The sequence below is a fragment of the Mesoplodon bidens genome, assembly GCF_964165515.1.
Source record: "Mesoplodon bidens genome assembly, chromosome: 2".
Classification (NCBI taxonomy): Eukaryota; Metazoa; Chordata; class Mammalia; order Artiodactyla; family Ziphiidae; genus Mesoplodon; species Mesoplodon bidens.
The window spans coordinates 143,627,447-143,652,282 of record NC_138177.1 but is presented as its reverse complement, the minus strand read 5'-3'; the positions used below and the strand labels follow the sequence as shown (position 1 = coordinate 143,652,282).

The 24,836-nt window shown below is 37.8% G+C and overlaps 1 protein-coding gene across 2 annotated transcripts in view; it reads left to right on the top strand.

Annotated features, from left to right (window-relative positions):
• The window catches only part of OSBPL9 (oxysterol binding protein like 9), a gene marked incomplete at its 5' end in the record, with an annotated part of 168,637 nt that overhangs the window by 12,887 nt on the left and 130,914 nt on the right, over positions 1-24,836 (top strand). For both annotated transcript variants that reach the window (XM_081224123.1, XM_081224122.1), the window contains one exon: positions 17,818-17,868. In XM_081224123.1, coding sequence (XP_081080249.1) covers positions 17,818-17,868 — 51 coding nt within the window. The remainder of the gene's footprint in view (positions 1-17,817; positions 17,869-24,836) is intronic.

The window sequence follows — 24,836 nt, the reverse complement described above, 5'->3', positions numbered from 1 at the left end:
TAATTAATTAATTTATTTATTTATTTATTTTTGCTGTGTTGGGTCTTCGTTTCTGTGCGAGGGCTTTCTCTGGTTGTGGCGAGCAGGGGCCACTCTTCATCGCGGAAGAATTTTTTATATATTCTAGATACAAGTCCCTTATGAGATACATGATTTTCAAATATTTTCTCCCTTTCTGTGGGTTGTCTTTTTACTTTCTTGATAGGGTCCTTTGAAGCACAAAAAGTTTTAATTTGATTATGTCTAATTTATCTTTTGCTGCTTGTGCTTTTGGTGGTATATCTGGAAAACCGTTGCTTAATCTAAGGTCACAAAGTTTTATTCCCAAGTTTTCTTCTAGGAGTTTTATAGTTTTAGCTCTTACATTTAGGTCTTTGATCCATTTTGAATTAGTTTTTGTATATGGTGTGAGCTAAGGGTCACATTATTTTTAAAGAACTTTATATTCTTTATTATTTTTATTATTCTTTTGCGTGTGGGTAACTGGTTATTCTAGCACCATATATTGAAAACACTATTTTTTCTCCATTGAATTGTCTTGACACTCTTGTTGAAAATCAGTTAACCATAAACCATGTGAAGATTTATTTCTGGACTCTCAGTTCTATTCCATTGATCTTTATGTCTATTCTTACGCCAGTGTCACACTATTTCAATAACTGTAGTTTTGTAGTAAGTTTTGAAATTGGGAAGTGTAAGGCCTTTAGCTTTGTTCTTTTTCAAGATTGTTTTGGCTATTCTGGGTTCCTTGAATTTCTATATGAATTTTAGGATCTACTGACTTTTTCATTAACAAATTAACATGGACTGTATCTCTCCCAAGTTGAAAAATATCTCTGCTAATTCTGTGTCTCCCTGGAAATACCATCTTAACCTCTCTTCTTCAGGATAGGTGAACCTATTGGAAGAGTCTTCTACATTGTCTGTCTTTATTCATCCATCTTCCATTTACCTTACAGCACTCTTTTTACCTCCACATTTCACTGAAAATCCTAACAAAGGTCTCCAATGATAGCTTTGTTGCTAAACTCAATGGGTGCTTTTTACCCTTAGTTTTAATAGCGCTGTCTCTGCAGAATTTGACATTACTCTTTACTTTAAAGCTTTAAAAAATAGTTTTATTGTTCTTGAAGAGATGACAACATAATCTTAATTTTTAAAAATTGAAACAATAGTGAAAACTATATTAAGTAGAAGGAAGAAAAGTTCTACTGGAAATCCTACTGTGTTTTGGAGAATAGCTTTCCTAGCAACTCTGTGCTTATATACACATTTATGTATAATTTGTACAAATGGAATCATTTTATACATGATATTCTATAACCTAAGAGCATTTTATTAAAAGTTTTCTATATAATTTTTTGTACCATTTTGTATTGCATTTCTTCAAGTAGCAAAATGAACAAAGGATATCATTTTTCCTTCATCCTTACGTAATGAGATCTCAGTCATCTGGCTTTGGGAGATTAAGATTCCCATGCTGTTTGTGATGCTGGAAGAGAATGTACAATAATTTGTATTATGTCCCACCCAGTCTGCTAGGTTAAGGCAGTTACAAAGACCCACCCACAAACAAAAGACTCCACTTCTTTTTTTTTTTTTTATAAATTTATTTATTTATTTTTGGCTGTGTTGGGTCTTCGCTTCTGTGCGAGGGCTTTCTCTAGTTGCAGTGAGCGGGGGCCACTCTTCATCGCAGTGCGCGGGCCTCTCGTTGCAGAGCACAGGCTCCAGACGCGCAGGCTCAGTAGCTGTGGCTCACGGGCCTAGTTGCTCCGCGGTATGTGGGATCTTCCCAGACCAGGGCTCGAACTCGTGTCCCCTGCATTGGCAGGCAGACTCTCAACCACTGCGCCACCAGGGAAGCCCCAAAAGACTCCACCTCTTAATGAGGGAGTGGCAAAGTTCTAGAAGAGCTTGTGGGATGAGAAATACTATTATAGGCCAGTTTTGGAAAATACAGTGTGACACAAGCCTCTACTATATTAATCATTGTCGTAGGTATTTTCTAATATTGTCAAATACATTACCTCATTAAGCCTCATAACTTCTCCCATTTTTTCTTGCTACCACTATCGCATATAAATCACCATGATGTCTCACTTGGTCTATTGCAAATACCTCATAGCTGTTCTCTTTGTTTCCTTTTTGTGCTCTGAAGTCCATTTTCTATCAACAGCCCAAGTGATCTTTAAAAAAAATGAAAAAAAAAAGATCATGTTTTTCCCCCTGCTTAAAATTCTCTAATATTAGACTACAGGAAAAAGATCCAAACTCTTTACTATGACTTATGGCTTTGTGATCTTTCTTCACTTACCTTTCTACGGTAAACCTTTTGCTCACCACTTTCTATCCACTTTAGCTTTATTTGTGTGTTCCTAGAACACCTCAAACTTGTTCTTGCCTCAGACCTTTGCATATATTTTCTGGCTTCATGGACTGATATTACCCCACGGCTGTACCATGGCTGATTCCTTGTTGGTGTACAGGTCTTCATTTAGGCGTCACTGCTCAGAGAAGTCTTTCCTTAACAACCATCTAAAGTAGACCTCACTGTCAGTCACTAGCACAATGGCCTTGTTTTACTTTTTCATAGCATTTCTTGTTAGCTGCTAAAATTATTTTGTTTGTTTGTTTGTTTATGTCTATTTCCCTTGGAATGTAAGCATTCCCTCTGGAATGTAAGTCTCTGTTCCATGACAACAGAGACTTATGTTCATCATTTTGTCTTTAGTATCTAGAGCAGTGCCTGGCACTTAGTGAGTATTCAATAAATATTTATGGAATGAACAATAGTGTGAAATAGTTATTACTTCCTTTACACATGAAGAAATTGAGATGTAAGAAATCACACAGTAGTTTCTCTGTACATGATTAAGTCTTCTGACTCCAGATAGAATGTTCTTTCTGTCTGCAGATACTGAATTGTGCTAGCATTGATATTTTAAAATGACAATAAACCCAAGTTACCACTAGTCTGCTTACAGGTGATAACTAATTTACATCATTATCACAATGAAATAAACTTTCTGCGGAGGCTGTTCTGAAGTGCAAACTGCATTGATTAATCATTAAAAAATACTGAATCCTTTTACATCTAAGTTGTAAGATAGGGACTTAAATCATCCCCTTTGAAATGCCAAGGATAAACAAAAGACTCTTCTTCCATTCCAGTTCACCGAAAGCCTACTAGAGAAGAGGAGGAGGAGCAGATACTAAGTCTTAGAATTTGTTGATTGATGATTTTTTTAATTCACAAAATGTGAGCACAGAAAGGTAGTGGCAAATTCTTGAAGCTAATTCTACTTTGAAAGTTTAGTCACCCAGAAGAGGATGAAGTGTAAATTTCAGATAGGTTCTGATATCCTTTGTGACCAACCCACCATTCTGTGCTTGCATGTTAGCTCTTCTGCCTTCGTTGTTTTTTTTTGGAAACCCATACATTCCGTAGTAAAATTAGACCTGATAAAGAATGAGTGTTTTTAATTCTTTTAAAATTTTTTTTAATTTTTTGATTGAATTATAGTTGATTTACAGTATTGTGTTAATTTCTGCTGTACAGCAAAGTGACTCAGATATACATATATATACATTCTTTTTTACATTCTTTTCCATTATGGTTTATCACAGGATATTGAATATAGTTCCCTGTGCTATACAGTAGGACCTTGTTGTTTATGTATTCTATATATAATAGTTTACAGCTGCTAACCCCAAATTCCTAATCCGTTCCTTCCCCACCCCTTCTCCCCTTTGGCAACCACAAGTCTGTTCAAAATGAGTGTTTTTAAATTGCCTTTTAAAAAATGTTTTTTTTTTCCCTCTTGGTTATAAAAGTAAAATATGTCTATTGCAGATCATTGACTTCTCAAGTCCTTGAAAGTTTCTTAAGCCCTTTGGCATAGTCCTTGAATTCTTGACCTACTTCCTTATTCTTGCTCGTAATCCTGCTTTCCCTTAAGCACCAACATCTAAGAGAAATTCTTTAAGAAAATAATTTCTTAGGCATTGTTTGAATTTATAACAACTTTCCCCGTATCTTTTGATATTCACATGCTGTATTTTGAGTGCTTTTCCTAGCTAACCTGGGGACCATTTTTAACAGTTTCTTTGCAAAAATTTGTTCTGGGTTCTAAACTCCAAATTTGAACAAGGAGCTTTTGGAGCATAGCCTCATTCTAATTTGGGACCTGAAGGATGAGTTTTAGAATTAGGACTAAGACTTCAAAAATCCATGGTTCTGGCTATTGTTCTGGCAATACAAGCACAACACAAAAAATTTGCATTTCACCAAAAAAAATCTACAAACAATAAATGCTGGAGAGGGTGTGGAGAAAAGGGAACCCTTTTGCACTGTTGGTGGGAATGTAAATTGATACAGCCACTATGGAGAACAGTATGGAAGTTCCTTTAAAAACTAACAGTAGTAGAACTACCATACGACCCAGCAATCCCATTACTGGGCATATACCCTGAGAAAACCATAATTCAAAAAGAGACATGTACTGCAATGTTCATTGCAGTACTATTTACAATAGCCAGGACATGGAAGCAACCTAAGTGTCCATTAACAGATGAAAGGATAAAGAAAATGTGGCACATATATACAATGGAATATTACTCAGCCATAAAAAGAAACGAAATTGAGTTATTTGTAGTGAGGTGGATGGACCTAGAGTCTGTCATACAGAGTGAAGTAAGTCAGAAAGAGAAAGACAAATACCGTATGCTAACACATATATATGGAATCTAAAAAAAAAAAAAGTGGCTCTGAAGAACCTAGGGGCAGGACAGGAATAAAGACACAGATGTAGAGAATGGACTTGAGGACACGGGGAGGGGGAAGGGTAAGCTAGGACGAAGTGAGAGCGTGGCATGGACATATATACACTACCAAATGTAAAATAGATAACCAGTGGGAAGCAGCTGCATAGCACAGGGACATCAGCTCCGTGCTTTGTGACCACCTAGCCGGGTGAGATAGGGAGGGTGGGAGGGAGACGAAAGAGGGAGGGGATATGGGTATATATGTATACGTGTAGCTGATTCACTTTGTTATACAGCAGAAGCTAACACAACAATGTAAAGCAATTATACTCCCATAAAGATGTTAAAAAAATTTTTGCATTGTACAAATTTTCTCATCTTCGTAGTGCTTTTCTTGCTGTTCATCTTTTCATTATCTTATTATCTTGGGCCCTGACTTAGTCTTTTCCAAATAAGGAGAAACATTCTTGGCAATTTTTAATAGAAAAGTGAAGTTGAATGATAATAATGGATTATCACTGCACAGTTTGGTGGGAGAAGTACTAATATACAGCATAAACCACCTGGAGTTTAACATACCCCCATCATTTCTTTTAATCATTTTTTTGTGAAATAACATTAATCACTATTTAGTATTTTGGGCAGTATTTGAAAAACTAAACAAACATAGGAAATATACATTGAGGTCCAATATATATTAACATACCTTAAGTAATTTGTAGCACTTAAGCTACTAGTTAGTATTTAATATTTAACTTTTTCTTAGAAAAGATGTGCAATCCCTGTCATCATAGCTGTGCTTAATTAAACCCTGTGAAAGTGGTTCTCTTTCTACTGGCCTGAAATTCTGACTTGAAGATAAAATTGTCCTTTTTAAGAAATATTGAGAGACCTGGGACTTTACAGTGTAAGATGTCACTAGATCAAAATACAGGTCTACAGTCCTTTACCCATAATTCTGAAATCCCTCAGTCTCTGAATTCCAGAAGTTTTTTTTCTAAATTTATTATATTCTCATTTGGAAGTAAAGCCTGTCTTGAACTGTGTGGCTATTTATAATCTCTATCATACTTAGTGTAAATATATGTTGTACTACCTAAACAGTAGTTTGCTTAATTGTGAAATTAATTAAATGCTTAATACTTCAGACTCCACTGAAGGTGTGACACAGTTTATGTACTATATGTATATTACTTTTCAAAAATTGTGAATTTCAAAACACATTTGATCTGAAAGTCTCAGATAAGAGATGTGGACCTGTATCTGTTATCTAATGACGCAGGGGTTTACATGCCAGCCTTAGTTCAGAAGGCAGGGGTACCACCCTCTGAAGTATTGCTGTGAGGCTTCGTAGGGTGGCAGTTATACTGTTGAGTTCAGAAGGATCACTGATTTGACACTCAGCCTTTGTGGCTTAGAAAAACTTTGAAAGAAAACTTAAATTAACCAGATCTATAGTAACTGTGGTAGAATGCATGGCCTTTAGAGTCAGACCTGGATTGGAATCCTCTCTATCCCACTTATTATATGTGAGTCCATGGGCAGGTTACGTAAGGCTTTCTGAGCCTTTATTTTCTCAATTACAAAATGGATATAATAAAAGAACCTATATCATAAGATTGATGTGAGAATTAATTAATATTATATTTAAAGCACTAGCACAGTGTCTGGCATATAAGTGCTCAGTAAATATTAACAAAAAGCTAAAGTTTATGACAGTGTTTGACATATAATAATATTCACTAAATGTACGTTGTGGTAACTATTACATAAGCTAATTTTCAAATTTATTTATAACAAGATATATAACTGTTAAGGAGACTGCATATTTAGGCTATCTCATTAGTGCATTAGTACATATAGTCTCTGAAAGCAAGCTATATGGGATGCCAAATTTATAAGCAGAAGCAGACTAAAGGGAGTTATATATTATATTATAGATATTTAATCAGACATTGATATCAAGATGCAGTATCTCTGTGTTAGAGACATACCTATTACAAGAACCAAACAGGTCTAACCTGTTGATCAGCAAAACTTCTATTCTGGCTTTCTGGTTCTGGTTCTGGCATTCCTACTGTAGTTCTATTACTTTTAATACTTTCTGATACTTAGTATAATTAGTCATAATTAGTATAATTACCTCTAGGCTGTTCCCCTCTTAAAGATGATCTTGTATATATCTCTGTTCTGATACATGTCTGGTTTCTTTGAAGGAAGTCAGCCATCTTCCAGGATCTTGGAGAGACCCCAGATATCACTGTCCCCTTGTATACTGATTCAGTATATTTTCCTAAGGCTCTATCTGTAGTATACTGCTGCTCGAATGAGGCCCTCTGTAATGGGGAGGGAGAGATGAGAAAGTTATCTGTGGCAACTTGAGGGATGAATGATAGGGAAAATTCCTCCATTATTGTGGGTCTGTGAATCCTCAGTGTTTCTGGTAGTGTAGCTTTCCAGTAGCATGATGACATTTTGGGCTATTGAGTGTCCACAAGGCATTAACTAGTGAAGGCTCTCTGGTACATTAAATACTATCAAGATGGCTTAAGGAGTCTGTGCTCTCCCAAATAGAAAGGAGACTACAGGAATGGGTGTTATTGCTGTCATTTCCTATTTTGTAGTTATTGTTGTAAACAGTGTATCTATGTGGAATTCTGGCAAGTACTATTTATTTATTTACTTTTATTGAGATATAATTATACCCAATAAAAAACCCACAGATTTCAAGTATGCAGTTAGATGAGTTTTGACATTTGTTTACACCCTTGTTACCAGTATCAATCAAAATATAGAGCATTGCTGTCATCCTGCAAAATTTCCTCCTGTCCTTTTCCTGTCCATCCTACACCCTAGAGCCAGCCTCTTGTGATTTCAGTCTTTAGGTTAGTTTTGCCTAGCAGGTTGAGCCCCTGCTAGTTGTTCCAGGAGTGCATAGTCCAAGGAGCAACACTAGCTAGAAGCGCAACCTCATGTACTTTTGGGAATGAACTAACGTGTGACTCAATACTGAAGCAGTATTACATTCATGTTAAAAGGAGAGAGACCATTTTGACATTTGTCCACATTCATTGTCCACTTGTCTTCTACCATCAATTTATTGTTTATTCTTTGCAAAGGTATAGCAGGGGTGTTGGGTAGAAGAGGACCCATGGATGAATCAGAAACCCTGCTCTCTAAGAGAAGTGATGAAGCATGCACATACATTATTTTCATACAAGATAGAAGTAATATGTGCCTTAAGAAAGGTAAGATGGGGTGCTATGTATTAAAAAGTTTAGAAGAAGGAAACCTCCCTTTTAGCTATGAGAGATTCAGAGCAAGTCAGATGAGACTCTTGCTTTATCTTTGATAAAGATTTAGTTTATTAAAGTAAAATTAACATTCAAATAAAAATTTAAGTGTCTTTACATAACAGGTTTGGGGAGGCATTCTTTGCTTTATAAAAGGATTGTAGAATTAGTTTAAATGGCAAACTAATCTTCCCTAATGAATTTTGAACATATTTGTGCACAACTTTTCCTGACACATTTGCTTTGTGAAGAAGAGGAAATGCACAGTATATTAACAGTTAAATAGGTTTTCATTGATGGCACTATATACCAGCACCAAGCTAGATTTTGTGAGTTAATTTGTTCATTTAAAATACTTTTGAGTACTTAGTATATGCTAGGAATATACTGAACTAATCTTTAATCTTTAAAAGTTTATATCCTGTTGGAGATACAGTTAAGTAGTTATACTTAAGATACAATTAAGAGGTTACCTTGGTGTTGCACTTGATTTAGTGCCTATATACTATTATTAGAGATTATTATTGCTCTCTAATTGTTTTATGTAATATTTTAAAATGCAGTCATAAAAATTGAGAATGCAATAAATTGTACCTCAGCATATGAGCTGGATTGAAAGAGGGCTCACAGAGGAAGTGTGTGAGCATGAAGTAGGGAAAATATATGGTTTTGTTTTACTTTGTTATTTGTTTTTTTGTAGGCTGTCTATGTTTTATTACTAAAGCAGTTTGGGGTCTATGTATATGTGTAGAGGGAACTGAGACATGTCTGAAAGAAAGTGTGGCCTGATGGGGATAAATTTAGCTTACATTTAGAGAAAATGATTGCAGATCTCTGTTTGCTGTATTTAAGGTAGAAGCAAGGAAGGGGCATGGACCTTGTGCCTTTTTAAAATTTTTTATTTATTTATTTTTATACTTAATTTTGGCTGTGTTGGGTCTTCGTTTCTGTGTGAGGGCTTTCTCTGGTTGCGGCAAGCGGGGTCCACTCTTCACCGCGGTGCGTGGGCCTCTCACTGTCACGGCCTCTCTTGTTGCGGAGCACAGGCTCCAGACGCACAGGCTCAGTAGTTGTGGCTCACGGGCCTAGTTGCTCCGTGGCATGTGGGATCTTCCCAGACCAGGGCTCGAGCCTGTGTCCCCTGCATTGGCAGGCAGATTCTCAACCACTGCACCACCAAGGAAGCCCCCCTTGTGCCTTTTATACAGCAGGTGCTATGCTAAGTGATTTACTTATATTAACTCAGTACCTGCAATGATGTTGTGAGAGTAATACCCCAGGTTTACAAATGAGAAAACTACAGCTCAGGAAATTTTAGTGATTTGGCCAAGGTCACACTGCCAGCAAGTTGGCAGGGCTGGAATTCAAAATCTTCTCTCTCTCACTCCACGGTCCATGTTATTTCATTAAATTGTGCTATCTATAGGATAAGTTACATGTCTGGATATACTTTTAAAAAATAATTTCTTCTAAAAATTGTACTCCCTTTAAAAATTTTTGTAAACCATGTTGGGGAATTGAAATAATTTTGTACATTTAAATGAAAGAGTTCAGGGACTTCCCTGGCGGCTTAGTGGTTAAGACCCTGTGCTTCAATGCAGGGGGTGTGGGTTTGACCCCTGGTCAGGGAACTAAGATCCCACATGCCGTGTGGCCAAAAAAAAAAAAAAAAAAAAAGAAGAAAAATAAATAAAATAAATTAAAATAAATAAATAAAATTAAAAAATAAATGAGAGAGTTCACATGGGTATATCTATAGCCTCAGAAGCCTCAATGGAGAATATTTTGAGCTATCCTTAATTTAAATTACTTATGTAGCCTTCCTTTCAGAAGATTTTTATATGTGGTACACAAAAGTTCAGCTAAAGTAATAAAATATATCCAGAGTGTGACAATTAAGAGGCCCTACTGGGATTTTGACAGGGGTTGTATTAAATTTATAGATCAATTTGGAGAGTATTGCCGTTGTATTGACAATAGTAGCCCACCAATCCATGAACACAAAATGTCTTTCCATGTATTTAGATCTTCTTTAATCTCTTTCAACAGTGTTTTGTAGTTTCAGGGTACAAGTCTTGTACTTTCAAAAATTAGGTTTATTACTAAGTATTTTTATTCTTTTTGGTATTATTATAAATGGAATTATTTTGTTATTTTTTTTTCAGATAGCTTGTTCCAAGAGTATAGAAATACAGTAGATCTTTTTGAATTAATTTTTGTCATTTTCTTCAGATATATGCCCAGGAGTGGAATTGCTAGATCATATCGTAGTTCTATTTTAATTTTTTGAGGAAACTCTGTACTGTTTTCCATGGTTGTACCAATTTACATTCCCACCAACAGTGTACTAGGGTTCCTGTGTAAATATCTTCTCCCATTCAGTAGGTTGCCTTTTTGTTTTGTTGATCGTCTCCTTTGCTGTGCAAAAGCTTTTAAGTTTGATTAAGTCCCATTTGTTTATTTTTGCTCTTGTTTCCCTTGCCTGAGGAGACAGTTCCAAAAAAATATTGTTAAGACCTATATCAAAGAGTGTACTGCCTATGTTTTCTTCTAGGAGTTTTATGGTTTCTGGTCTTACATTTAAGTCTTTAATCCATTTTGAGTTTATTTTTGTGTATAGTGTGAGAAATGTTCTAATTCATTTTTTTAGAATGTAGCTGTCCAATTTTCCCAACATCATTTAACTGAAGAGATTGTCTTTTCCCCATTGTATATTCTTGCCTCCTTTATTATAGGTTAATTGACCATATGTGCAAGGGTTTATTTTTGGGCTCTCTATTTTGTTCCATTGATCTATATGTCTGTTTTTGTGCCAGTACCATACTGTTTTGATTACTGTAGCTTTGTAGTATAGTCTGAAGTCAGGCAACATGATACCTCCAGCATTGTTCTTTTTTCTCAAGATGCTTTGGCTATTTGGGGTCTTTTGTGGTTCCCTACAAATTTTAGGATTATTTATTTTAGTTCTCTGAAAAATGTCATGGATATTTTCATAGGGATTGCATTAAATCTGTAGATTGCTTTGGGTAGTATGGATATTTTAAAAATATTAATTCTTCTAACCCATAAACATGGGATATCTTTTCATTTATTTGTAATGTCTTCAATTTCCTTCGTTGACTTCTTTTTTTTTAGATTGTGTTATTATTTTAATTAATAGTATGATTTGTTGTTGCTCAAGTATCACAATTAAGGAGATTTTAGTGTGTAGCAATTTGCTAGAGGGAAACTCCCATTAAGTGGTGTGAAATTCAGTGCTATTTGATGTTGTAAATAAAAGAAGCAAGGGGTAACCCAGTGCAAGTGCTTCTCAAACTTTAATTTGCACAGAGAAATACTTGGGGATCTTATTAAAATGCAGATTCAGAATTTGGGGGTCTGGGGTGAGACCTCAGATTCTGCATTTCTCACAAACTCCTGGGTGAGGCTGCTTGCTGCCCTGGACCTTTCAATAGCAGGGACCTAGGAGATTTTTCCTGGTGCTGGGTAAGATTCATTGACTTCTTATAGTTTCCAGAGTATAGGCCTTTCACCTCCTTAGTTAAATTTATTCCTAGGTATTAATTCTTTAAGCATTTGACAGAATTTACCAGTGAAGCCTAGGCTTAAACTTTTCTTTGTGAGAAGTTTTTTGATTACTAATTCAAATTCTTAAAGGTTTAGTTGTATTTTCTGTTTCTTCTTTAATCAGTTTCAACAGCTTGTGTCTTTCTTGGAATTTGTCCATTTCTTCTAGGTTATCTAATTTGTTGTTCATTGTATTCCTTTAGAATACTTTTTGTTTTGTAAAGTTGGTAATAATGTTGTCTCTTTCATTCCTGATTTCAGTAATATGAGTCCCCTTTTTTTCTTGGTTAGTCTAGTTAAGATTTGTCCATTTTGTTGATATTTGCAGTGAAACAACTTTTGATTTTTATTGTTTTTTCTCTGTTGTTTTTTTCATTTTCTAATTTCATTTCTGCTCTAATTTCTATTATTTCCTTTCTTCTGCTTGCCTTAGGTTTAGTTGCACTACTTTGTGTAATTTCTTAAGGTAAAAGTTTAGGCTATTGATTTGAGATCTTTATTTTTTAGTTTAGACATTTATAGTTATAAATTTCCCTCTAAGAATTGCTTTCATTGTATTCTTTTTTTAATAGATCTTTATTGGAGTATAATTGCTTCACAATACTGTGTTAGTTTCTGTTGCACAACAAAACAAATCAGCCATATGCATATACATGTCCCCATATCCCCTCCCTCTTGAGCCTCCCTCCCCTCCTCCCTATCCCACTGTATTCTTTATGTTTTGGTAAATTGTGTTTTCATTTTCATTCATCTCAAGTATTTTCAAATTTCCCTTGTTATTTTTTCTTTGAACTATTGGTCATTCAGGAGTGTCATTTAATTTCCACCTATTTGTGAATTTCCCAAATTTCCTTCCGTTATTGAGCTCTGCATTTAATCCATTTTGGTCAAAGAACATACTCTGTATTATTTCCATTGTTTAAATTTACTGACACTTGTTTTATGGCTTAACATGTGGTCAGTTCTGGAGAATGTTCCACGTACCCTTGAAACGAGAATGTCTTTTCAAGAAGTTTCCTTTGAAAGACACAATCTGTCTCACATTGCTTCTGTTCACAGCACACTGGCCTATACCTAGCTGAAAGGGAAGCTGGAAATGTAATTACTGGCAGGGGAGCCATGTGTTCAGTTGAAACTTTGGGTGGAAGATATGTTACTGAAAGGAAGAAGAGGAGAATGGGTATCAGGGGACAGGCCTGTTACAGGCAACAATATATTTGTGGTAATTTACTTTGAAATTTCAATACAAATTTAATCTGAATCAATACCTTGGGGTTACCATTAGGATTGGCATAAGGATTATTAGAAATAATTTTTGATTGCATGTCTTGTTGTAACAGAAGCCAGTGACCTTGCATTAATAAGATATAAGAAACCAGCAAACCCAACCACCAAATTCAACAATCTTTTAAAATTCTGGAGCCCCTTAGGAGTAGAACATATCACCCCTGTACCACTCTGCTTCATGGGGGATTCTGTTTTCTAATCTAGCTGAAAAGATTTTAGCATCTGTTTTGTGAGTGATCCTTTCTTAAGGTGCTGGACCTTGTGGCTGGTGGCATGTTTGTGCCAAGTTGCTAAAAAATACATTTGTTAGTAAGTTTGAGAACATTGGTAGCACAGCACCTGGTAGGAAGATTGCTGGAGTTGGGGTTATGTTGGCCCTACCTTTCCCTCATCAGTACCAGTATTCATCAAAAAACAAACAGACAGCAACAGCAGCAGGAAAATATAAAACAAAACAAAAAACCCCAAACAAAAACCCCTGCTATTCAGTGAATAGCATTGGTTTAGGCAGGTTTGCCTCAGATCAGGGTGTGTCTGGAGATCACTTGCAGCTAGGACTCTCTGCCTCTCCTCTCTCCTCCTCTCAGCATGTATGCTTTAATTATTGCTTCCTTCATGTAGAGGGCACAAGACCTGTGGCAACTGTACCTCACAGCTTCAAGAACAGATAGGAAAGAGCTCTTCCCTATCAGCTCAGCCCCAGTAGAAAAACTCCCTGTGGAAGGGTTCTATCCTTCCTTGTTCCTGGGGTTGTGGGTCCTGTGATCGACCAGCTTGGTCAGATAACCACTCCTCAGCACTCACTGTGCCTGGGGGACTTAGTCACACCAGCTTCCCTTTGGCCCCACATTGGAGCTGAGTGGGGAGAAAATGAGGGCGAGGGCTGTGTGTCATTGTGGCAGAGGAGGAGGATTCGAGGCTAGCAGAGCACAGGTATGGTCTGAGAGAATGATTTGCAGGGCAGCCATTCCAAATTGTACCTGCTGGGTCAAACTCTGCTACATTTTACATGTGTAATTTAACTGGGTAATTTACTTGATCTCCCTGGTGTCACTTCCATTTATAATATGTGCATAACTCTTACCATGCAAGGTCTTGTGAGGCTTACTGTGTATAAAGTGCATATCACATAGAGCAGGGGGTCCCCAACCCCCAGGTCACGGACTGGTACCCGACCATGGCCTGTTAGGAACCAGGCTGCACAGCAGGAGGTAAGCGGCGGGTGAGTGAATGAAGCTTCATCTGTATTTACAGCTGTTCCCCATCACTCACATTACCGCCTGAGCTCCGCCTCCTGTCAGATCAGTGGTGACATTAGAGTCTCATAGGAGCGTGAACCTACTGTGAACTGCACATGTGAGGGATCTAGGCTGTGTGCTCCTTATGAGAATCTAATGCCTGATGATCTGAGGTGGAGCTGAGGCAGTGATGCTAGCACTGGGGAGCGGCTGCAAATACAGATTAACACTAGCAGAGAGGTTTGACCGCACAGAGACCATAGTAAATCAATTGCTTGCAGACTCATATCAAAACCCCATCAGTGAGCGGCAAGTGAAAACAAGCTCAGGGCTCCCACTGATTCTGCATTATGGTGAGTTGTGTAATTATTTCATTATATATTACAATGTAATAATAATAGAAATAGGGACTTCCCTGGTGGTGCAGTGGTTAAGAATCCACCTGCCAATGCAGGAGGCACAGATTCAATCCCTGGTCCAGGAAGATCCCACATGCTGCAGAGCAACTTAAGCCCATGCACCACAGCTACTGAGTCTGCGCTCTAGAGCCCGCAAGCCACAACTACTGAAGCCTGTGCACCTGGAACCCATGCTCCGCAACAGGAGAAGCCACCACAATGAGAAGCCCGTGCACCGCAACGAAGAGTAGCCCCCGCTCACCGCAACTAGAGGAAGCCCATGCGCAGCAATGAAGACCCAATGCAGCCAAATAAATAAATAAATAAATTTATAAAAAAATAAAGTACACAATAAATGTAATGTGCTTGAATCATCCCTAAACCATCCCCCCCACCCCCGATCCGTGAAAAAATTGTCTTCCATGAAACCGGTGCCTGGTGCCAAAAAGGTTGGGGACCGCTGACATAGTGGGTATCAATGAGTGAGAATCTGCTGCTGCTGCTGCTGCTTTTGCTATATCATTAATGTCACCATCATCCCTTTTTCCCAAGTCCTCATATTTGTCAGTGTTATTTTTCTATAACACACCACTGAGAATGTTCATAAACCTTCAGTAGCTCTCCATTAACTATAGAATAAAGTTTAATTTTCTTAACTTCTCACTGTTTTTTTCTGACCCTCCAAGACCTGGTCCCCATACCTCCTTTTCATCCCCATCTCTCCATCTCTCTCCACCTTCCTCTCCACACACTGTGCTTGGGCTATCAGTCTACTCTTCTGTGAAGACCTCATGTGTAAAGTTTTCCATACCCGTGCTTTTGCTGATGTTGTTCCCTTGGCTTGGAATGCTGTCTTTTTCCTACCTTCCCTCTCTTATCAGAATCCTTTTTTTTAGTCCCAGATTGAACCTTGAGACCTGGTCACTTCAGTATTGCCTTTCCCAATCTTTTATCCATGGCAGGGAGCCTTCTGTGGTTCATAGCACTTTGTGCCTCTAGGCACGTAATTTATTTTTGTTCTATATTACAGTCGTTTATATGCTCATCTTTTTTTTTTTTTTGGACATTTTAAAATAGTCTAGGCCAGTTATTTTATAGGATGTCCCACATTCTGGATTTGTCTGATTGTTTCCTAGTTATACTTGCTTTAATTATTTTCACTTATCTCTTTCAATGTTTTCTAACTTATAACCCTGTCTTACTCTTTTTCTATTTACTGTAATCTTATTTTTTAAAATGGAAGAGGGTCAAGGATGTTTCTTACCTTGTTTGAGTTGTATTCTAACTCTCATTGGGTATTTTCAAACCTAATTATTATTTTTGTGTATTGCCTTGACACTTTTGGAGGGAAGATAAATACACGGTATGGTAAAAGGGCTATTAAATGCTTAGGGAATGTTTTTGTTAACTGTGTTTTTATCAACTATATTGTTAGTAAAGAACTCTTTTCAACCCTGCTTGATGTTGAGAATGTTTTATAAAATGTATGAGTCCTCTTTATATTTGTAAGTAAGAAGACTCTCTTCAGTACTTCAATAATAATTTCTGAACATGAATTTCTATAGCTCAGTACTTTGCTTTTTTGTTTCTTTTTTTTTCTTTTTTGAAGAGTTTACTTTGATTTATCATTGTAATATTGTCACATTGATAAGCTAAGAATCAGTGAAAACAATGACATAGGCTATGTTAACAGCATGTACTGCAATGAGAAGGGTAAGGCAGATCTTTGTGTGCAGACATGCAGATATCTCCAAGAAAGATTGAATTTATTTTTTCCAGCTTTATTGAGGTATAGTTGACATATAACATTGTTTAAGTTTAAGGTGTACAGTGTGATGATTTGATATACATATATATTGAGAAGTGATTACCACAATAAGGTTAATTAACACATCCATCATCACCTGTCATAGTTACCTTTTTTTTTGTAGTGAGAACTCTTAAGATCTACTCACTCAGCCACTTTCAAGTATACAGTGCGTATTGTTAACTATAGTCACCATGCTGTACATTAAATCCCCAGAACTTAGTTATCTTATAGCTGGAAGTTTGCTTATGGCGCAGTACAATGGATGTAGGGCATCTATGGTTTAAAGTGGGACAGTTTTCTTTAAAACATAACCCCAGGAAATTCCCTGGTGGTGCAGTGGTTAGAACTCCAAGCTCTCACCACTGAAGGCCCAGATTTGATCCCTGGTCAGGGAACTGAGATCCCGCATGCTGTGTGGCACAGCCAAAGAATTAGAAACAAGTGAACAAGCAAAAAAACCATAAACCCATGATATTGGCTTGTTTTACTTTGTCACATAGTGGAGTACAGAAAAATACCAGTTGTTGAGGTATTAAATATTTTTAAAACTTTAGTTATTTGAGGTTTTACTTTATTTTATTACACATGACTAAGTTAATTCTAGGAATATTTACTGAATGTCAACATGGGGCTTATTATGCAGAACATAGCCTTTGCTTGGCTCATTCTAGTAGGGGAAACATAAAGGAGAAGCAACATTTTATCAATAAATATTTTTTGATTACCTAATGTATGCCAGACATTGTTCTGAAACATAAGTCAGATACAGTTTCTACCCCTTACGGAATGTGCAGTCTGTGGGTGAGTCAGACAAGTAACTAGCTATCATAGCACAAGATGGTGCATGCCACAACAAGGGAACACACAGGAGACTCTGGGAGTCCAGGGATGGGAATTCAAATCAGAGGGAGGTAGGGCACCTGATGAATGACAGTTGGCAAGGCAGAAAATCAGGGTCAAGGTTATACCAAGCTGAGGAACATTGGATGAGAAATCTCAGAGGCAAGAAACGTGACCCATTTGGGGAGTTGCAAGGAGATAAAGTTAAAGCAGTGTTTCTCAAAACGTGGTCTTGTGTTTGCTTGAGTCAGAATCATCTGGGAGTGATTCTTAAATCCCCAGGTAATTTGTCGCCTTCCAGGTGACTCTCAAACTTACTAAAATATGAGAAACATATTTTAGTTGAGAGTTAAGGGCTATGAAGGAGGAATGAAAATATAGTGTAATATATGTTACATTTAAGGTACACAAAAAATTCTGGGATTAGTTTTATTTGTATAGACTACAAAACATTTTAAACCTCCCAATTCCTATCTTTAAGTGATGGTGGGGTGAGGTGGGGTGGGGATGGGGAGAAGGGAGGAATATTACTATAAATGTTGTCTGTTTATCCCTAGATGATTTTTAAAACAGCCTGTTTATCTTTTATTCATTGAATGTTTTTGTTTTTCTTTTAGTCCAAGGACAAAATGATGAGAGGCTCTCGCAGAGGATGTGTTAGACTCAGAGTGAGTACTTATTCATTTTTATGAAAACCAATTCCAACAGAAAGAAAAAAGTATTTTGACAGATTAGTGGGAGTCTAAATTTAGTTTAGCTCCTTTACTTAATTGTTAGGGCAGGCAACTAAGGCTCAGAGAAAAAAAAAGACTTCTCCAGGGTAACTCCAGAACCAGGACTAGAACTCAGTTACTTTGGCCCATGATTTAATGTTGTATCCATGACTTAATGCACCTACTGATTTTTTAAACCTCTATTTTATATCCAGGGACAGGGGCTGGAAATTAAATGAGTTGTAGTGTTGGCAATAGCGCAAACAGTATAAAAAAACTGAAAAATCCCCACTTTCAGCTGCTTAGTTCTTCCTGTTCAACATTATTTAATAATGGTTTTTGTAGCAGTGATGTCCAGTAGAAATATAATGTGAGCCACATATACATAATTTAAAATTTTTGTAGTAATCACATTTAAAAAGTAAAAAGCAGGTGAAATTAATTTTAATAATATATTTTGTTTATGCCAGTATATCCAGAATATTATTTAAACAGGTAATCAATACAAAAATTATTAATGAGATATTGTACATTCTTTTTTTCATACTAAGTCTTTGGAATCCACTATGTCTTTTGCACTTATGGCACATCTTTGTTCAGATTACCTGTACTTCAGGTGGCCTGTAGGCACATGTAGCTAGGGGCTACCTTATTGGACAGTGCAGGCCTATAGCTTCAAGCTGCTTTCAATTGCTTGTTCAGTTTCCACTGTGGTCCAAATAGCTAAAGACAAGAAAGAATGCAGGCTTGGGGATATAGTCTCTAGTACTCCATTGTATCTAAAGAAGGGCCTACCTCTATCATAACTTGGTAAATCAGCTTCTAGTGGCCTTTTCTTCTTTCAGGCTCCTGTTGCTTTCTTTCTGCCATCTTTTTTCTGCACCCTTACTTTTGAAGATGTAAATGTAAATATTTGGTAAACATACGATTGCCTTTATTAGCAGTAGTTAATTGGTAAAAATGGGAAATAACTCTGAGAAAAAAACCAAATTCTAATGGAAAAATTTTGGCACTGAGATAGGAGTAAGTATGGTGAACTTACAGGATGGAAATGAGACAGGCTTGTTTTGAACAGACGTTGTATATGTGATAGCATAAAGATTTTTGAAAATTCAGCTTATTATACTGTTTACTGTTTTTTTTCCTTTCCTTTGGTTTTGCTTTTGCCTTCTTGGTTTAATTGCTTTTCTAACCACTTGCCATTGACCTCAGTCACCCCTCAGTCTGGTATGAACTGCTTTCTTGGCTTGAGATAGACTCAATGGTGAGACTTTGGCAGAGCTGCAGTGAGACAGCTTTTCCGTCTAATTCAATCTGGATTTGGGCCTCTGTGTCATTCTTACATTTAATGTGCTATTTTTTTCTTTTAAATATAGCTTAATTAATTATTAACCCTTGTGACTACCGTCTAGGTTAAGAAATAGAATTTGGCCAGTTACCTCAGAAGCCTCTCTATGTGCCCCATTCAAATTACAGCCACCTCCCTGTCTCTTGAAGTAACCACTGTTCTTTTATAGGAATCACTTCTTGGATTTGCTTTCCTAAATTCTATATTTTATATTGCCCATTTAAAAAAACTTGATATCTTTTGTTTGCAATTATGTATTGAAGAATCCAGACCCTTTGACCTGTAGGAGCTTTCCATAATGTAGATTTTATTGATTGCATACTGGTGTAATTCAGCGTGTTCCTCTGTCTCTGCTTTTCTTGCAAATTGGCAGGTGGATCCAGAGACCAGATCAGACTTAGGTTTGATCCCTTTGACAAGACTATAAGCAGTGTTGTGTTCTTTTATCAGTAGACACATGATGTCTGGTTTTTGCTCTTTATTGATATTAGCAACTTCTTTTTTTTTTTTCTGGCTGCGTCACACAGCTTTCAGGATCTCAGTTCCCCAACCAGGGATTGAACCTGGGCCATGGCAGTGAAAGCGCCGAGTCCTAACCATTAGGCCACCAGGGAACTCCCAGATATTACCAACTACTGATGCTCAGTAGCTAGATCCATTTGGGGGTTGCAAAATTATGATATTTTATCATTTTGTTTTAATTTTTATCAGAAATAATTATATAAGGAAACATTTCTCTTCATCTGTTATTTAATTACCCAGTGGTACAGTTCAAATAGACAGGATAAATAAATGCTCAATTATTTCCTTTTACTTACTCAATGTTCAAGATAATGAATTGACTTAAAACAATACTCATATAATCTATATATCCAAAAGAATTGAAAGCACAGCCTTGAATAGATATTTGTATACACATGTGCTTTTCGTAGAAGCGTTACTCACAATAGCCTAGAGGTGGAAGCAGCCCAGTGACCATATGATGGATAAATGGATAAACAAAATGTGGTATATACATACAGTGGAATACTGTTTAGTCTTAAAAAGGAGGAAGGAAATTCTGACACATGCTACAACATGGATGAACTTTAAGGACATTATGCTGTGTGAAATAAGCCAGTCACAAAAAGACAAATATTGTTTGATTCTACATATATGAGGTACCTAGAGTTGTCAAATTCATGGAAACAGAAAGTAGAATGGTGGTTTTCAGGGGCTGAGGCAAGTAGGATTAGGGATTTCTTGTTTAATGGGTACAGAATTTCAGTTTGAGAAGATGAAAAAATTCTGGAGATGTATGGTTAGGATGGCTGCACAACAATGTGAATGTATTTAATGGTACTAAGCTGAACACTGAAAAATGTTAAAATGGTAAATTTTATGTTATGTGTACTTTACCACAATTAAAAAACTCCCACCATTTATTATCTACAGTTCTGTAGATCAGACATCTCAGGAAGATTCTCTCCTTGTTGAAATCAAGATATTGGCCAGGCTGGGCTCTTATCTGGAGGCTCTGAGGAAGACTCCAAGGCGAGAGTCTGCTTCTAGGCTTATTCAGGTTGTTGGCAGAATTCAGTTCCTTGTGGTTGCAGGACTGAGGTCCTCATTTTCTTGCTGGCTGTCAGCTTGAGATCTGCTCTCAACTTCTAGAGGCTGCACATACTCCTTGTCATGTGGCCCCTCCATCTTCAAGTCAGCATGGTGCATAGAATCCTTCTAGTGCTTTAAACCTCTCTGACTTTTCATTTCTGCTGCCAGCTGCAGAAAACACTCTGCTTTTAAAAGACTGCACATGATTAGAATAGGTTACACCCACCAGATAATCTTTTTGCCATGTAATCACTTCAGTGATTACTCATCCTGTACATAATCATTGCAGTAACATCTCATCATATTCACAGTTTCCACTCACACTCAAAGGGGAGGAGAGAATACAGGGGCAAGGGTCATTTGTGGCGTGGGTATTTTAGAATTCTACCACACAGCATGACAAAGAAGAACTAGACATACCTGTGTTTGAATCTTATTTTTGCTCCTTGCTTTGTTGACTGGAAGAGGGAAGCTATCTGTAAGCCTCCTGAACTTGACTTTTCTCTACTTTAAAGTGGGGATTATAATTATAATTATTATAAAAAATTCTGCAAGGGTATAATATTATAATACCCTTGCAGAATTTTGTGAGGATTAGGCACTTGACACATAGATGGAAGCTGTAAATTAGTAGTGTTCGTGTGTGTGTGTGTGTGTGTGTGTGTGTGTGTGTGTTTTAAGAGGCTCTGTGGTAGTTTCAAGAAGCGGAACTGCCATTTGGCTTCCTATTTAGGAAACATCTGGAGAGTTTGTTTGCAATATAGGTTCCCAAGTCCCATGCTCTAGAGATATACTGTTTTAGAACTGGGTCTGAAACCTTTATTTTTAAACAGATTCTCCAGGTGACTGTGTTGTACAGCCAAGATTGGGACCACTAGTGTAGTAGAATCAGAGAGACCTGGAGCTGAATCTCACTCAGCTTACACTCCTTACTGACTCTGTGCCTTTGGGCAAATTTCATAACCTCTATGAAAATAACATATAACTTGCAGGGTTGTGAGGTTTAGCAATTATGCATGTTCAGAGTTTGGCACATAGTGTATGTCTAATATATGATAACTGCTGTGGATGATGATGACAGTGGTGGTGATAGATAATGCACCTATCATCTAGATTCCACATGAGCTTGACGAGCTGTCATTGACCTGTACCACAGATCTCTCCCCGCCTCTTCATACATCCCATCCTATGTTCCAACCACACTGTACTTCTTCATGTTTCCTCATTGCTTCTGACATACATTTTTCTTATGTCAGGAATGTTCTGTGCCCTTATCTGGTGAGCTCATATTTTAAGAGACTTTTCAAAAGGTGTTTCTTCATGAAGCGTTCCTGATCTACATCCTTCTAACAGATTTGCTTCTCTTCCGTTCGTCAGTTATATCCACGATAGTACTTTTACATGGTATTACATGTTAAGTAGTCTGTTTTCCCCAGTCAATAGTGAGCTCCCATCCACTGTCATACGTGCCTGGTACACTGTAAGTAGGTACTCAAAAAATGCTTATTGTTGATTTCATGTGTTTATAAAAATAAGGAATATATTTTGGGGAATTTGCCTCTATTATAGTTTACATACAAAAGAAGTATGGAAGTTATGTTAAACACAGCATGAGCCAGTGGTATGGATGTGTTTTATTTTAAAAAAATGCAAAATACCCATGTGGATTTAGGCTACATGAAAGAAGATTAGGAAGAGGAACCAGCAGTTATTGAGGAAGCTCTTTGGATCAGTTACTGTGCTGGCTGATTTTCATTGACATTCCCATGACAGTCCTCTCAGGCTAATGGTGTTATTTCATTTGACGAATGAGGAGACTGAGACTCATGTTACATTTAGTAACTTACAAAGTCACACAGTTAGTAAATGGTGAATCTGGGATTGAACTTGGGTCTATCTCATTCCAAAACCATGTACAGTCCATAATGTTACCAGGCTCCTCTTCTTCTGTTTTTTTTTGGTCGTACCATGTGGTATGAGGGATCTTAGTTCCGCGACCAGGGATCAAACCCATGCCCCCTGCAGTGGAAGTATGGAGTCTTAACCACTGGACCACCAGGGAAGTCCCTGGGCTCCTGTTCTTCTTGACAGGAAGAGTCAGTGCAGACGCTCCAACTTGATGCAAGGACATGTAAAACCAGTGGAGGGAAACCATTTCCTTCCCCTCTACTTTCTTTGACTGTATTGGTGGCAAAGTGTGGCCACTAGATGGTGCCCTTGCCTTGATGGAAAAGTAGAATATTGGTTGAGTCCTGGGGTCTGATTTTTTCTGTCCTGAGACTCACCATAAAGCAAAACATCGACATTTCCAGGTAAAATCTGAAAAATGGAGAAGTAGTAGCATTAAAGAGGCAGTGTGGGTTAGAGACAAGAACAGACCAAAAATGAAATGGAATTCAAATCTGGATTCTGCCACTTACTAGCTTTGTGACTTCAGGCAACTCACCTATTATTCAGTTCTGAGTCCTATTTCCTTTAGCTCTGGAATGGCCTCATGTCATTTACTCATATAATTATGAATATCAAATTAACTGATACATTAAAAAGTATGGGACTTGCCTGGTGGTCCAGTGGGTAAGACTCCATGCTTCCAATGCAGGGGGCCTGGGTTCAATCCCTGGTCTGGGAACTAGATCCCACATGCATGCTGCAACTAAGAGCCAGCATGCCTCAACTAAAAGATCCCATGTGCAGCAACTGACCTGGCATGGCCAAAAAAAAAAAAAGTATCCAAACACAACGTTTGGGACTTAGGTTCTTTTTTTTTCTTTTTTACAGTTATAATAAGGGACTTAGGTTCTTAATGAATGGTAGTTACTGTTGTAATTAATAATTACTGGCGAGAGGAACCAACATGGCAGAGTAGAAGGACGTGCTCTCACTCCCTCTTGTGAGAACAACAGAATCACAACTAGCTGCTGGACAGTCATCAACAGGAAGACACTGGAACTCACCAAAAAAGATACCCCACATCCAAAGACAAAGGAGAAGCCACAATGAGATGGTAGGAGGGGAGCAATCACAGTAAAATCAAATCCCATAACTGCTGGGTGGGTGACTCACAGACTGGAGAACACTTATACCACATAAGTCCACCCACTGGAGTGAAGGTTCTGAGCCCCATGTCAGGCTTCCCAGCCTGGGGGTCCGGCAACGGGAGGAGGAATTCCTAGAGAATCAGACTTTGAAGGCTAGCGGGATTTGATTGCAGGACTTTGACAGGACTGGGGGAAACAGAAACTCCACTCTTGGAGGGCACACACAAAGTAGTGTGTGCATTGGGACCCAGGGGAAGGAGCAGTGACCCCATAGGAGACTGAACCAGACCTACCTGCTAGTGTTGGAGGGTCTCCTGCAGAGCCGGGGGTGGCTGTGCCTCACCGTGAGGACAAGGACACTGGCAGCAGAAGTTCTGGGGAGTACTCCTTGGCGTGAGCCCTCCCAGAGTCTGTCATTAGCCCAACCAAAGAGCCCAGGTAGGCTCCAGTGTTAGGTTGCCTCAGGCCAAACAATCAACAGGGAGGGAACCCAGCCCCACCCATCAACAGTCAAGGAAACTAAAGTTTTTACTGAGCTCTGCCCACCAGAGCAACAGCCAGCTCTACCCACCACCAGTCCCTCCCACCAGGAAACGAACACAAGCCTCTTAGATAGCCTCATCCACCAGAGGGCAGACAGCAGAAGCAAGAAGAACTACAATCCTGCAGCCTGTGGAACAAAAACCACATTCACAGAAAGATAGACAAGATGAAAAGACAGAAGGCTATGTACCAGATGAAGGAACAAGATAAAACCCCAGAAAAACAACTAAATGAAGTGGAGATGGGCAACCTTCCAGAAAAAGAATTCAGAATAATGATAGTGAAGATGATCCAGGACCTCAGAAAAAGAATGGAGGCAAAGATCGAGAAGATGCAAGAAATGTTTAACAGAGACCTAGAAGAATTAAAGAACAAACAAACAAGATGAACGATACAATAAC